The sequence below is a fragment of the Elephas maximus genome, chromosome 22, assembly GCF_024166365.1.
Source record: "Elephas maximus indicus isolate mEleMax1 chromosome 22, mEleMax1 primary haplotype, whole genome shotgun sequence".
In the NCBI taxonomy this organism is placed as follows: domain Eukaryota; kingdom Metazoa; phylum Chordata; class Mammalia; order Proboscidea; family Elephantidae; genus Elephas; species Elephas maximus.
The window spans coordinates 9208557-9224692 of record NC_064840.1 but is presented as its reverse complement, the minus strand read 5'-3'; the positions used below and the strand labels follow the sequence as shown (position 1 = coordinate 9224692).

Sequence of the window (16136 nt, the reverse complement as noted above, 5' to 3'; positions counted from 1 at the left end):
CTGCCCCCTAAGGTTCCTGTCTAATCTTTCGAATTGCTGTTGTCAATTTGATCCCAAATAGATAGTTACTAAAAGAGCATAATGCCCAAGGCAGACATATTTTACTAGGTAAGCTGAACTATTCAGTTTTAAGATGACATCAGGGGGTATTTCTGGTTTAAGGTTTAAAGATTATCTCAGGGCAGTAGTTTCAGGAGTTCATCCGCCCACTATGGCTCCAGAAGGCCTAGAGTCCACAAGAATTTGAAGTTCTGCTCTGCATTTTCCCCCTTTAGATCAGCGTTCTTCTCCAATCTTTGATCAAAATGTTCAGTAATGGTCACTGGGCATCATCCAACTCTTCTGATCTCATGGCAAAGGAGGCTAATTGTTCATCTAGCCACACATTACATATCCTCCTCCTCCTTCAATCCCTGACTTGTCTTTTTCCTCTGTTGCTTCGGGTGAATAGAGACCAATTAATGTGCCTTGGGTGGCCGCTTACAGGCTTTTAAGACCCCAGGCACCATGCAGCAAACCAGGAGGTAGAACAGTAGCACTAAACATGTTATTAGGCCAGTTAACTGAGATGTCTCATGAAACCATGACCCTAAACCTCAAACCAAGGAACCAAATCCCATGAGGTGTTTGGTTGTACGTAAGCAGCCTCAGCAGCTACTTTTTTTTTTTGTCATTGTTATAAATATATCTGTCACACAACTTTTGCCAATTCAACTTTTTACAGGTGTACAACCTGTTGACAGCAATTACAATAATCGGCTGTACAGCCCTACACTTAATCCTGTTTCCATCACTGTTAACCTCCCTTCTCTCCCTTCCTCCTGCTCCGGGTAACCACTAATGAGCTTTGGTCTCTATTCATTTGCCTTTTTATATAAGTGAGGTTGTACAATATTTGTCCTTTTGTGATTGGCTTACTTCACTCAGCATAATGTCTTCAAGCTCCATCCATGCTGTAGCATGCATCAAGATTTCATTTCTCCTACTGACTGAGTAGTATTCCATTGTATGCATGTACCACATTTTGTTTATCCATTCATCTGATAATGGGCATCTAGGTTGTTTCCACCTTTTGGCTATTGTGAATATTACTGCAGTGAACATTGGTGTACAAGTCTCTTTATGAGCCTCTGCTTTCAAGTCTTTTGGGTATATACCTAGGAGTTGAATTGCTGGGTCATATGATAGTTCTGTTTCCAGAACACTGTTTTTTTACAACATCTGTACCATTTTGCATTGCCACCAGCAGTGGATAAGTGTTCAAGTTTCTCCACATACTTGCAAACATTTATTATTTTCTGGGTTTTTTTTTTTAATCTTAGCCATCCTAGTGGAAGTGAAATGGTATCTCATTGTGGCTTTGATTTGCATCCCTCTGATAGCTAATGATGGTGAGCATCTTTTCATGTGTGGTGGCCATTTGAATGTCCTCTTTGGTGAAATATCTATTCAGTTCCTTTGCCCATTTCATGATTGAGTTATTTGTCTTTTTGTTGTTAAGTTTTCAAAGTTTTATATATATTTTGGTTATTAGATTCTTGTTCGCTATACGGTTTTTGAAGATACTCGCAGTTGGCAGCTTGTCTTTTCACTTTTTTGGTAAAGTCTTTTGATAAACAGAAGTTTTTAATTTTTATTTCTTTCTTTTGCTGTTTGTGCTTTTGTAATTATATTAGATAATCCATTGTTGAAAGCTAAGGCTGACAGCATTGACCCTGCTTGTTTTTCTAAGAATTTTGTGGTTTTAGTTTGCACATGTAGGTTCTTAATCCATTTTGAATTTGTTTTTGTGTATGGTGTGAGGCATGGATCCTGTTTCATATTTCTGCATGTGGAAATTCAGTTTTCCCAGCACCTTTTATTGAAGAGACTCTTCTTTACCCATTGAGTGAAGATGCAAATCAAAACTACAATGAGATACCATTTCATTGCCACTAGAATGGCTAAGGTTAAAAAAAAAAACAAAACAGAAAATAATAAATGTTCACGAGGATGTAGAGAAATTGGAACCCCTGTCCACTGCTGGTGGGAACGCAAATCAGTTGTCCCTAGATATATGACTTTATTCCTGGACTCTCAATTCTATTCCATTACTCTGTGCATCTATTGTTATACCAGTACCAGGCTGTTTTGATTACTGTAGCTCTATAATATGTTTTAAAATCTGGAAGTGTGCATCCTCCTTTGTTCTTCTTTTTTAGCATCGTTTTAGCTGTTCAGGGCCTCTTGCGTTTCCATATAAAGTTGAGGATTTGTTTTTCTATTTCTGTAAAGAAGGCTGTTGGAATTTTGATTGGGATTACATTGAATCTATAGATCACTTTGGGTAGTATTAACATCTTAACAAAATATATTAAGTCTTCCAATCCAAGAACATGGAACGTCTTTCCATTTATTTAAGTCTTTTTTAATCTCTCTCAGCAGTGTTTTATAGTTTTTTTTTTTTTTATAATAACTTTTATTAAGCTTCAAGTGAACGTTTACAAATCCAATCAGTCTGTCACATATAAGTTTACATACATCTCACTCCCTACTCCCACTTACTCTCCCCGTCTTGAGTCAGCCCTTTCAGTCTCTCCTTTCTTGACAATTTTGCCGGCTTCCCCCTCTCTCTATCCTCCCATCCCCCCTCCAGACAAGAGTTGCCAACACAATCTCAAGTGTACACCTGCTATAATTAGCTCACTCTTCATCAGCGTCTCTCTCCCACCCGCTGACCAGTCCCTTTCATGTCTGATGAGTTTTCTTCAGGGATGGTTCCTGTCCTGTGTCAACAGAAGGTCTGGAGAGCATGACCGCCGGGATTCCTCCAGTCTCAGTCAGACCATTAAGTTTGGTCTTCTTATGAGAATTTGGGGTCTGCATCCCACTGCTCTCCTGCTCCCTCAGGGGTCCTCTGCTGAGCTCCCTGTCAGGGCAGTCATCGATTGTGGCCGGGCACCAACTAGTTCTTCTGGTCTCAGGATGATGTAGGTCTCTGGTTCATGTGGCCCTTTCTGTCTCTTGGGCTCTTAGTTGTCATGTGGGCTTGGTGTTCTTCATTTTCCTTTGCTCCAGGTGGGTTGAGACCAATTGCTGCATCTTAGATGGCTGCTTGTTAGCATTTAAGACCCCAGACGCCACATTTCAAAGTGGGATGCAGAATGATTTCATAGTAGAATTATTTTGCCAATTGACTTAGAAGTCCCCGCCAACCATGTTCCCCAGACCCCCGCGCTTGCTCCGCTGAGCTTTGAAGCATTCATTTTATCCCGGAAACTTCTTTGCTTTTGGTCCAGTCCAATTGAGCTGACCTTCCATGTATTGAGTGTTGTCTTTCCCTTCACCTAAAGCAGTTCTTATCTACTGATTAATCAATAAAAAACCCTCTCCCACCCTCCCTCCCTCCCCCCGTCGTAACCACAAAAGTATGTGTTCTTCTCAGGTTTACTATTTCTCAAGGTCTTATAATAGTGGTCTTATACAATATTTGTCCTTTTGCCTCTGACTCATTTCGCTCAGCATAATGCCTTCCAGGTTCCTCCATGTTATGAAATGTTTCAGAGATTCGTCACTGTTCTTTATCGATGCGTAGTATTCCATTGTGTGAATATACCACAATTTATTTACCCATTCATCCGTTGATGGACACCTTGGTTGCTTCCAACTTTTTGCTATTGTAAACAGAGCTGCAATAAACATGGGTGTGCATGTATCTGTTTGTATGAAGGCTCTTGTATCTCTAGGGTATATTCCCAGGAGTGGGATTTCTGGGTTGTATGGTAGTTCTATTTCTAACTTTTTAAGATAACGCCAGATAGATTTCCAAAGTGGTTGTACCATTTTACATTCCCACCAGCAGTGTATCAGAGTTCCAATCTCTCCGCAGCCTCTCCAACATTTATTATTTTGTGTTTTTTGGATTAATGCCAGCCTTGCTGGTGTGAGATGGAATCTCATCGTAGTTTTAATTTGCATTTCTCTAATGGTTAATGATCGAGAGCATTTTCTCATGTATCTGTTGGCTGCCTGAATATCTTCTTTAGAGAAATGTGTGTTCATATCCTTTGCCCACTTCTTGATTGGGTTGTTTGTCATTTTGTGGTTGAGTTTTGACAGAATCATGTTGATTTTAGAGATCAGGCGCTGGTCGGAGATGTCATAGCTGAAAATTCTTTCCCAATCTGTAGGTGGCCTTTTTACTCTTTTGGTGAAGTCTTTAGATGAGCATAGGTGTTTGATTTTTAGGAGCTCCCAGTTATCGGGTTTCTCTTCATCATTTTTGGTAATGTTTTGTATTCTGTTTATACCTTGTATTAGGGCTCCTAGGGTTGTCCCAATTTTTTCTTCCATGATCTTTATCGTTTTAGTCTTTATGTTTAGGTCTTTGATCCACTTGGAGTTAGTTTTTGTGCATGGTGTGAGGTATGGGTCCTGTTTCATTTTTTTGCAAATGGATATCCAGTTATGCCAGCACCATTTGTTAAAAAGGCTATCTTTTCCCCAGTTAATTGACACTGGTCCTTTGTCAAATATCAGCTGCTCATACGTGGATGGATCTATGTCTGGGTTCTCAATTCTGTTCCATTGGTCTATGTGTCTGTTGTTGTACCAATACCAGGCTGTTTTGACTACTGTGGCTGTATAATAGGTTCTGAAGTCAGGTAAGGTGAGGCCTCCCACTTTCTTCTTCTTTTTCAGTAGTGCTTTGCTTATCCGGGGCTTCTTTCCCTTCCATATGAAATTGGTGATTTGTTTCTCTATCCCCTTAAAATATGACATTGGAATTTGGATCGGAAGTGCGTTAAATGTATAGATGGCTTTTGGTAGAATAGACATTTTTACTATGTTAAGTCTTCCTATCCATGAGCAAGGTATGTTTTTCCACTTAAGTATGTCCTTTTGAATTTCTTGTAGTAGAGCTTTGTAGTTTTCTTTGTATAGGTCTTTTACATCCTTGGTAAGATTTATTCCTAAGTATCTTATCTTCTTGGGGGCTACTGTGAATGGTATTGATTTGGTGATTTCCTCTTCGGTGTTCTTTTTGTTGATGTAGAGGAATCCAAGTGATTTTTGTATGTTTATTTTATAACCTGAGACTCTGCCAAACTCTTCTATTAGTTTCAGTAGTTTTCTGGAGGATTCCTTAGGGTTTTCTGTGTATATAATCATGTCATCTGCAAATAGTGATAACTTTACTTCTTCCTTGCCAATCTGGATACCTTTTATTTCTTTGTCTAGCCTGATTGCCCTGGCTAAGACTTCCAACACGATGTTGAATAAGAGCGGTGATAAAGGGCATCCTTGTCTGGTTCCCGTTCTCAAGGGAAATGCTTTCAGGTTCTCTCCATTTAGAGTGATATTGGCTGTTGGCTTTGCATAGATGCCCTTTATTATGTTGAGGAATTTTCCTTCAATTCCTATTTTGGTAAGAGTTTTTATCATGAATGGGTGTTGGACTTTGTCAAATGCCTTTTCTGCATCAATTGATAAGATCATGTGGTTTTTGTCTTTTGTTTTATTTATGTGATGGATTACATTAATGGTTTTTCTGATATTAAACCAGCCTTGCATACCTGGTATAAATCCCACTTGATCAGGGTGAATTATTTTTTTGATGTGTCGTTGGATTCTATTGGCTAGAATTTTGTTGAGGATTTTTGCATCAATGTTCATGAGGGATATAGGTCTATAATTTTCTTTTTTTGTAATGTCTTTACCTGGTTTTGGTATCAGGGAGATGGTGGCTTCATAGAATGAGTTGGGTAGTATTCCGTCATTTTCTATGCTTTGGAATACCTTTAGTAGTAGTGGTGTTAACTCTTCTCTGAAAATTTGGTAGAACTCTGCAGTGAAGCCGTCCGGGCCAGGACTTTTTTTTGTTGGGAGTTTTTTGATTACCGTTTCAATCTCTTTTTTTGTTATGGGTCTATTTAGTTGTTCTACTTCTGAATGTGTTAGTTTAGGTAGGTAGTGTTTTTCCAGGAATTCATCCATTTCTTCTAGGTTTTCAAATTTGTTAGAGTACAATTTTTCATAATAATCTGAAATGATTCTTTTAATTTCATTTGGTTCTGTTGTAATGTGGTCCTTCTCATTTCTTATTCGGGTTATTTGTTTCCTTTCCTGTATTTCTTTAGTCAGTCTAGCCAATGGTTTATCAATTTTGTTAATTTTTTCAAAGAACCAGCTTTTGGCTTTGTTAATTCTTTCGATTGTTTTTCTGTTCTCTAATTCATTTAGTTCAGCTCTAATTTTTATTATTTGTTTTCTTCTGGTGCCTGATGGATTCTTTTGTTGCTCACTTTCTATTTGTTCAAGTTGTAGGGACAGTTCTCTGATTTTGGCTCTTTCTTCTTTTTGTATGTGTGCATTTATTGATATAATTTGACCTCTGAGCACTGCTTTTGCTGTGTCCCAGAGGTTTTGATAGGAAGTATTTTCATTCTCGTTGCTTTCTATGAATTTCCTTATTCCCTCCTTGATGTCTTCTATAACCCATTCTTTTTTCAGGAGGGTATTGTTCATTTTCCAAGTATTTGATTTCTTTTCCCTCGTTTTTCTGTTATTGATCTCTAGTTTTATTGCCTTGTGGTCTGAGAAGATGCTTTGTAATATTTCGATGTTTTGGACTCTGCAAAGGTTTGTTTTATGACCTAATATGTGGTCTATTCTAGAGAATGTTCCATGTGCGCTAGAAAGAAAAGTATATTTTGCAGCAGTTGGGTGGAGAGTTCTGTATAAGTCAATGAGGTCAAGTTGGTTGATTGTTGTAATTAGATCTTCCGTGTCTCTGTTGAGCTTCTTACTGGATGTCCTGTCCTTCTCCGAAAGTGGTGTGTTGAAGTCTCCTACTATAATTGTGGAGGTATCTATCTCACTTTTCAGTTCTGTTAAAATTTGATTTATATATCTTGCAGCCCTGTCATTGGGTGCATAAATATTTAATATGGTTATGTCTTCCTGATCAGTTGTCCCTTTTATCATTATATAGTGTCCTTCTTTATCCTTTGTGGTGGATTTAAGTCTAAAGTCTATTTTGTCAGAAATTAATATTGCTACTCCTCTTCTTTTTTGCTTATTGTTTGCTTGATATACTTTTTTCCATCCTTTGAGTTTTAGTTTGTTTGTGTCTCTAAGTCTAAGGTGTGTCTCTTGTAGGCAGCATAGAGATGGATCGTGTTTCTTTATCCAGTCTGTGACTCTCTGTCTCTTTATTGGTGCATTTAGTCCATTTACATTCAGGGTAATTATAGATAAATAAGTTTTTAGTGCTGTCATTTTGATGCCTTTTTATGTGTGTTGTTGACAATTTCATTTTTCCACATACTTTTTTGTGCTGAGGCGTTTTTCTTAGTAGATTGTGAGATCCTCACTTTCATAGTGTTTGACTTTATGTTAGTTGAGTCGTTACGTTTTTCTTGGTTTTTGTCTTGAGTTATAGAGTTGTTATACCTTTTTGTGGTTACCTCATTATATACCCCTATTTTTCTAAGTAAAAACCTAACTTGTATTGTTCTATATCGCCTTGTATCACTCTCCATATGGCAGTTCAATGCCTCCTGTATTTAGTCCCTCTTTTTGATTATTGTGATCTTTTACCTATTGACTTCCATGATTCCCTGTTATGTGTATTTTTTTTTTAATTAATCTTAATTTGTTTGTTTTTGTGATTTCCCTATTTGAGTTGATATCAGGACGTTCTGTTTTGTGACCTTGTGTTGTGCTGATATCTGATATTATTGGTTCTCTGACCAAACAATATCCTTTAGTATTTCTTGTAGCTTTGGTTTGGTTTTTGCAAATTCTCTAAACTTGTGTTTGTCTGTAAATATCTTAATTTCGCCTTCATATTTCAGAGAGAGTTTTGCTGGATATATGATCCTTGGTTGGCAGTTTTTCTCCTTCAGTGTTCTGTATATGTCGTCCCATTCCCTTCTTGCCTGCATGGTTTCTGCTGAGTAGTCAGAACATATTCTTACTGATTCTCCCTTGAAGGAAACCTTTCTTTTCTCCCTGGCTGCTTTTAAAATTTTCTGTTTATCTTTGGTTTTGGTGAGTTTGATGATAATATGTCTTGGTGTTTTTCTTTTTGTATCAATCTTAAATGGGGTTCGATGAGCATCTTGGATAGATATCCTTTCGTCTTTCATGATGTCAGGGAAGTTTTCTGTCAGAAGTTCTTCAACTATTTTCTCTGTGTTTTCTGTCCCCCCTCCCTGTTCTGGGACTCCAATCACCCGCAGGTTATCCTTCTTGATAGAGTCCCACATAATTCTTAGGTTTTCTTCATTTTTTTTAATTCTTTTATCTGATTTTTTTTCAGCTATGTTGGTGTTGATTCCCTGGTCCTCCAGATGTCCCAGTCTGCATTCTAATTGCTCGAGTCTGCTCCTCTGACTTCCTAGTGTGTTGTCTAATTCTGTTATTTTATTGTTAATCTTTTGGATTTCTACATGTTGTCTCTCTATGGATTCTTGCAACTTATTAATTTTTCCAGTATGTTCTTGAATAATCTTTTTGAGTTCTTCAACAGTTTTATCAGTGTGTTCCTTGGCTTTTTCTGCAGATATCCTAATTTCATTTGTGATATCATTAAGCATTCTGTAAATTAGTTTTTTATATTCTGTATCTGATAATTCCAAAATTGTATCTTCATTTGGGAAAGATTTTGATTCTTTTGTTTGGGGGGTTGGAGAAGCTGTCACGGTCTGCTTCTTTAAGTGGTTTGATATGGATTGTTGTCTCCGAGCCATCGCTGGGAAACTAGTTTTTCCAGAAAATCTGCTGCGTGCAGTCCAAATCTCTGCGGGATGGTTCCCCGGCTCGGATGCTGCTCTTTCTGCTCCAAGATCAGTCACTGCCTCCCGGGGACTTCTCCTAACGGCTGCGTCCCACGCCACCCGTGGAACCGGCTGGTCCTCCTCCCGGGGTTAGTTCAGGGGGGTGGAGCAGGTCTCTGTGCTTGTGCCGTACCTGACTGGTACGCTGGCTCCAGGCTCTGGAAACAATCGCTGCTTCCCCGTATTAGTTCGTTCTCCGTCTCTAAATCTGTGTTTGTTGTTCAGGGTTCGTAGATTGTTATGTATGTGATCGATTCACTTGTTTTTCCGTGTCTTTGTTGTAAGAGGGATCCGAGGTAGCGTCTGCCTAGTCCGCCATCTTGGCTCCGCCCCTGTTTTATAGTTTTCATTGTATAAATCCTCCACATCTCTGATTAGATTTATTCCTAAAATAAAAAAAATAAAATAATAAATATTTTATTTTATTTTATTCTCTTAGATGCTGTTGTAAATGGAATTGTTTCCCTAATTTCCCTTTCAGATTTCTCATTGCTGGCGTATAGAAACCCAACTGATTTTTGTTTGTTGACCTTGTACCCTGCAATTTTGCTAAGTTTATCTATTAGCTCTAAAAGCTTTCATATGTACTTTTTTTTTTTTGACATAGATAGGCTTATGCTATACACATTATATTGTAACATGATTTTTTCAGCCTACTTTATTGTTGACATCGTTCCACATTCACATATGAAAATTGAATATCGGCCTTTTAGCAGTACTAGAGCCATCACTGTTCAGATGAGCTTAATTGATTTAACCACATTCCCATTGGTGGGCGTTTAGAGTCTTTGCTGCTGTTTAGAATAATCCCAATATCCTACGACCTATTTTTTAAAAATTTAGATGAAATTTACATAACATAAAATTAATCATTTTAGAGTGGCACTTAGCATGTTCGCAGTACTGTGCAACTACCATCTCTGTCTAGCGACGGAACGTTTCGTCCCTCCCAAAGGAGATCCCGCACACCCTAAACAGTGATTTCCCATCCCTCTCCCCCGTAGCCCTTGGCAACGACTAATCTACTTTCCGATTGGATTTGCCTTTTCCAGATCTAACATATAAATGGAATCATACAGTGTATGAGCTTTGTGTCTGGCTTATTTACTCAGCATGATATTTTCGAGCTTCATCCATGTTGTAGCATGCGTCAGGGCTTCATTGCTCTGTATGGCTGAGTAAGATTCCATTGTATGAATTGACCATATTTTGGGTATTCATTCGTTGATGGACGTTTGTGTAGTTTTTACCTTTTGGCTTTTGTAAATTGTGCTGCTGTGAACACGTGTGTCCGCTTACCTGTTTGAACACCTATTTTCAGTTCTTTTGTGAGTATACCCAGGATATATGGCCTTCAACATATACTTTGAGCCTTATACTCTTTTCAGACATTGTTAACTTATGAAAGTTAAAAATGATTTGTAAGAAAATATTGCAACGCCACATTACTAAGGCAAGTGACAGAACGATGACAGACCTGGACCAACATGTTCTTCTTTTGCAGACCCAGTGGTGACAGAAAAATGGCCACCTGGAATGAAAAGGTAAGTTGATTCTAGGGGGCTAGCAGTGTTGAAGGACCTCTCAGCCTTGAGATAATTCCGTTCAGTGTTTTCAAACAGGCTAGAGGGAACCAAGCGTTTCAGGGCGTTTCCATCATCTCCAAGTATTTAGAGTCTCAAAGGTGAAAAACTATTGAAGGGCCTCACAAAACCTTGAGATAGCCTGGTAGTCTGAAATCAGACCATCATATCCCAGCTAACGTGTGTCCTTACACTGGGCCCTTTGCCTCCCTGAGCCTCAGTTTCCTTATCTGGAAAATGGAGGGAAGGTGATTTACACTCCTTCCCTGGAAGGATTGTTGGAAGGGTTTGATAAGACAATGCTCGCAGAGCACTAGGCAAACACTGGGCCTATAAGGGGCTTTTCCTAGCCACCCACTCTAGAGATGAAGAAACTTGGGCGCAGAGAAGTAGAGCCTCTTGTCCAAAATCATACAGCTTGGAAGTTGCAGAGGCAAGAATCCAACTCTGGCCTGACTCCAAAGGGAGCACTTTGCCTAATAAACTGTGTCGTTGGTATCCAGGGTGTAGCTTTGTTGGGCTTGGGGGATACCAGTTGTGAAGTTGTGCATTCAAGGTGGAAAGGAGGTGTTGACTTCCCTTTCAGCTTAGAGTTTCCAGAATTCTGGCTGGGTGGAAGTGTCTAGGGCAGTGCTAGACGCTCAGAGTAGCAGCAAGGGTGAGGGGGTAGAGTCTGAGAAACAAACATGAGAGTCAATAGCCCAGAGAGGGCTGTGGAATGATGACGATGATCTTGTATCTCGTTAAATTGACGATTCCTGTAATCCTGAGGGTCATTCTGACTTCAGAGATGGGGGGCGGGAGAGTGGCCAATGGCACTTGTAGGATGCCATCAATTATTCTGATTTCAGAAATGTTGAAGTGTGGGGAAAATGGTTTCTCTGTGGGTTCGAAGTACCAAGCTTTCTGTTAGTAGTGGAGGGCTTATCTGTTTGTGCCACCCAGGGACTCGTAGTATGGTTGTCGTAGTAATAACAACAATAACAACAACAACTAACATCCGTTGAGGATTTGCTGTGTGCCAGGCACGTGCTCAGGGTTGTCTCTGTATTGTTTTTTTAACCCTCACAGCAATCCTATGAATTTACAGATAGGCAAACTGAGACACAGTGAGGCTTTGCAACTTGCCCAAGGACCCCCAGCTGGCGAGAAGTTCAGACCCATTCCAGCTGGCCCCCGTGTCCTGAATGACTCTGGTCAGGCCTGTGCACTTTTCAGATGTGATCCATTTCAGAGTCGGGATAGATCTCCTGGGGGAGGAGCCCAAGGCAGAGTCCAGTGTGTGTAGAAGGGGAGCTGGGAGCAGGGGACAGCAAGGCACTCTGGGAGAACTTGGACAGTGCAGGCTCAGGAACTCCTTCCCACGTTCATTTGCTCATCACACAAATGCTTCTCAAACACCAGCCGTGTGCCAGGCACTGGCATAGAGAGCGGGCACATTTGCAAATCTAGAATCCGTGAATAGTGAATATGTACTTTTCTGAGCCTTTGTTTTCCTCTCCTGTAATGTAAAATGGGCACAGTAACACTACCTCGTGGAGTTGGGGTGAACATTAACCAAGATCATGCCTGGGAAGCACTTAGCAGGGTGTCCGGCCTCAGCAAACCCTTAAAACAGGTGTGTTGGCATTGGCTCTGCCATGAGGACAAACTGGCTTTTTAGCCCATCAGCTGCCCTTCTCCCCCGCCTCAGTTGACTCCATTTTACCAGCCACATTTGGGGACTTGGGAGCCAGGGGTATGCTTAGATACTGATGGAGCTCTTTGACTTTTTTCCCAGGAGGTATCTGGAGGCCCTGAGTGAAAGCCATGGTTCATTTACAGCACTGAAACGAAGCAGTTCCAATGCCCAGGCTACACCAGACCAATTCAGTCAGAGTCTCTGGGTGTGGGACCTAGGCATCTGTATGCTTAAAGCTTCCAGGTGATTCCAGTGTGTAGCCAGGGCCAAGAGCCATTAGTCAGACTGGGCAGGGCCTCCTTCTGCAGACCACAGCCCAGTGAGGCAGGGTAGGGGGTGCGCTTAACTCTTTATTTCCACCTTTGCATGGGTGAAGCATAACTAACACATGGGGCAGGGGAGGGTGGCACAGTTAATGTAGTCATGCTAGTGACGGGTCTTAATTTCTACCTGGACAACTGATATTTCATTTTTATGCTTTCATAAAGTAGATCGCACCAGGACTTAGGCATCCCAGTCAACATGACAGATGTGACAGACACGATGTCATGTCTCTGACAGTTGTCATTGTCCCCTCCCCCAGGGAAGTAGGCAAGGCATGAGCACCTCACACCTCTTTCAGACTAGAGGTCTTGACCTATTGGGGAGGTCATGAACTCCATTTCATGGCTTGCAATCAGCCTTTTTAGAAATTAAAAAATTAAATAGAATAAGATGGAAAATGTAAGAGCATACAGCACATGGTAACTTTAGTGTCAGTTATAGAATGCATATATCTAAGTGTTGGCTAAGAGGCAGACGTAAATTGTTATTTCTTACTGAGAAATACAGGTAGTCCCCAACTTACGGCCGGGTTCCATTCTGACGACTCCGTTATAAGTCGCTTCGGACATAAGTTGTGTATATTATTTTTTTTTAGTTTTTCTTATTGCTTTTTATTATCAAGGTCTTTATGAATTATAACATGGAACATCTGTGAGTGAACACCTGAGAATGATAACATCAGCAAATTGTGCGGTACAACACTGTATATAGTACATATTCCTAATGATAAGATGTACAAAAAAAAGGATAATCGTAAGTGCAATTCATTGTAAATTGAATACGTCATAAGTTGGGGACTACCCGTATTGCCCCGTACCCTCTGCCCAGCCCTGGATTTGCTTAGCTGTGAGCTGGGCATTGGGCCGGGCACTATTCCAGAGAGGTCGAGAAGGTAGTATGGGAGGAGCTGGTTCTGGGCCAGCAGCCTGGGCTGGAAGCCCGGCTCTGTCTCTCATTGGCTATGTGATCTTGGGCAAGTTGCATGGCTTCTCTGTACCTGGTTTTTCTCATCTGTAAATGGAGACAGTTCATTCTACACCTCATGGGGTTGCTGTGAGGTTCTTGGGGGCCGTGTGTTATAAAGGGCTTTGCATAGAGCTCAGGAAATAGCACGTGCCCTGTAGATAGATACTGTTATTATGATTTTGGCTAACATAAATATTATATGCTTCATCATGGGCACCCAACCTCACAATAATCTTGCCAGGTTGCAACTTGTCTATCAAGTCAGGAGGTGTCCTGACCCCACAGGAAAGGGAGAGACAAGTGGAGAGCCCAGCTTTAGGGGATTCCCTGACCACCAGGCTAAGTTGCCAGTCCCCATCAAGCTCCTCGGCTCATGAGCACCCCCTCCCACCTGAGCTGGTCTGCCGTTGCGGTGGTTGCTTTTGTGAACCTCAAACTTCCTCCCCACCCTAGAGAAGGAAAAGCTGCTACACTTATTTAAAGACTTCCTTGATTTTAAAAATAGGCATTCCTCAGAACACAGATTCCCTAGGGGGTGGGGGAAGAGAGGTGCTGGGGTAGGTAATCTTGTTGCCTACCTTCCCCTCACCTCACAGAGGCAAGCACTCAGCCCCACCTCTTCCAGAGGAGAGATTTATTTGCTCAAGGGGTTCCTTCATCCAGAGAATGGGGGAGGTGCCTTGTGGCTGGGGCTCAGGAAGGTTTCCCTGAACAAGAATGCTTGAGGGAGACCTGAAGGAGGCAAAGAAGATAAATGACGAACTGAAAGGGGGAGGGATATTCCAGGCAAAGGAAACCACATGTGCAAAGGTCCTGTGGTGGGAGGAACCTGCAGCAGAGAAAAGGCTGAGTGGAGGCAGCGTGGCCAGAGTGGAAAGAGGTGAGAGATGAGGTCAGGTAGGCAGGCAGAGGCGCTTTGGCCTCTATTTTTTAAGAGTAGTGGGAAGCCAAAGAAGAGCTTTAAGAGAGTGTGTCAGGGATCCCCAAGACCAACCCCAGGTTCAAGATTTGAGTCTCTCTTTCTAGTATCTTAATGTGCTCTCCCTCCTCCTCCCCCCAAATATTTCATTCACCACTCAATTCACAACAAAATGACAATTTTTATGGTTAAATCTAATAGAATAAAAAATGGAAGTTTCTTTTCACCCCCTAACCCAATCTCAAACTCCTCCCCGTTAAAACCCATTGCCATTGAGTCGATTATAACTCATTTGGTTTGGGTTGTTGGTTTTGTAAGATACATTCCAGTCTGTAACTTGCCAGTTTTCGCTTGACCATAGATCAGGGCCTTCTTTTTTACATCCATACCTGTAGGTGAGCAGGCGTGTCACGTTCTCAGCAGTTGCATAGTTTTCTGCCGTGTGGAAGAAGACTATGCCGTGTTGAGTGATGACTTTGATCCAATTGTCGACAGTTGTCTCAGGACAGCAGTGAGCATCCGTGTGCACACGTGCCGACTCCTGGTCAGGTCAAAGGATGGGAACATTTAAAATTTTCATAGAAAATGGTTGATTTCCTCTACTCCATGACTGGCACGTTGGAGAGACTCAAATATTTTTTGAAAAGATGAACAAAACTGCCTAATTACCCCCCAAAAAAGGGTACATCGACTTAAACATCCACCAGGGGGTATATGAGAGAGCCTACTTCCCTGCACCTCTGTCACCTCCTATTGATCGGTGACATGGTCTGACTTCAGTAAGTGTTTTCCCTCTCTCTGTGCCTCAGTTTCCCCTCCTATAAAATGTAGACAATGCTCCTCCCTGCCCTGCTGACTTCTTAGGATTGTTGCAAACATCAAGCAAGAGCAAGAGGGGTTGGAGGTGGCCTGTAAGGTATAAACAAAAAGGAGCAGCTGCTGCTGGGATTGGCCACAGAAACAGACTTCGACCAAGTGGTTCTGTGACCTCTGAAGGTGGCTGCCTTCAGAGCGTGTCCCTCGAAGATAGAGGGAGAGGGAGTTTGCAGCCCCAGGGCTGCCCATCCCAGACTGGCACGTGCATGCGTCCTTGTAGCAGGCTCTTCTCTAGTTGCCGGCTGCCTGACTTTCTCGGGTCCATGTGTTCAAGAACACAGGTGCCCAAGTCATACAGCCCAAGGGCAGACCCTGGTTCTGCTATGTTCCAGCCATGTGTGACTTTAGACCAGTCACCTCCCTGATCAAGACCCAAATTGATGGATGCGTTAGGAGTTAAAGTGAAATAGTACATGGAGGGAACTTAGCAGAGTGCCTGGCACGTGAGAAACAATCATTAATAATAGGTGTCGCTGCTGTTGGGTTTTGCTTGAGTTTGAGGGTGAGGCGGGTGGTAGCTAATAAGCAAATCAGTTCCTCAAAATTGGCCCTAGGAAGGAGGGAATGGAGAAATGGCAACCCAAAGATCATCAAGCCCTGGGAATTGGAAGTTAGCTGAATTTCTTAAAAAGTACCTTTGTGATTGTTGAATGGCCATGTAAGAGGGACTTCCCCCCTCCTACAGACAGTGTGGCTTCAGAAGGCCTGTAAAAATAAGTGCTCAAGAGAACATTTTTTTCTTCTTCACTTCTAGGGTTGTTTTTCTCATTCCCACCCCTCCTTCCCCCGTAGTAATTCTGGTAAAATACCCTTCATGTGTAAAGGGAAATGAGCGACACCCTCACCTTTGAGGGGTGGTTCCTGTAATTTTGTCGTTGTGAATCCGTTTATTATTTGTTGAGCCCCTCCCATGAACTGAAGAAGGAAGCGTTTGAGCCCTCACCGAGATCACGGTCTACTGCAGA

General features: G+C 41.5%; 1 protein-coding gene across 3 annotated transcripts in view; it reads left to right on the top strand.

Annotated features, from left to right (window-relative positions):
* Nucleotides 1-16136, top strand: part of HVCN1 (hydrogen voltage gated channel 1) — a 41910-nt gene that overhangs the window by 4485 nt on the left and 21289 nt on the right. For 2 of the 3 annotated variants that reach the window (XM_049867051.1, XM_049867052.1), the window contains exon 3: nucleotides 10327-10366. The exons of the other annotated variant lie outside the window; for it this stretch is intronic. In XM_049867051.1, coding sequence (XP_049723008.1) covers nucleotides 10346-10366 — 21 coding nt within the window. In that variant the 5' untranslated portion in view covers nucleotides 10327-10345. The remainder of the gene's footprint in view (nucleotides 1-10326; nucleotides 10367-16136) is intronic. 3 annotated transcript variants of the gene reach the window in all.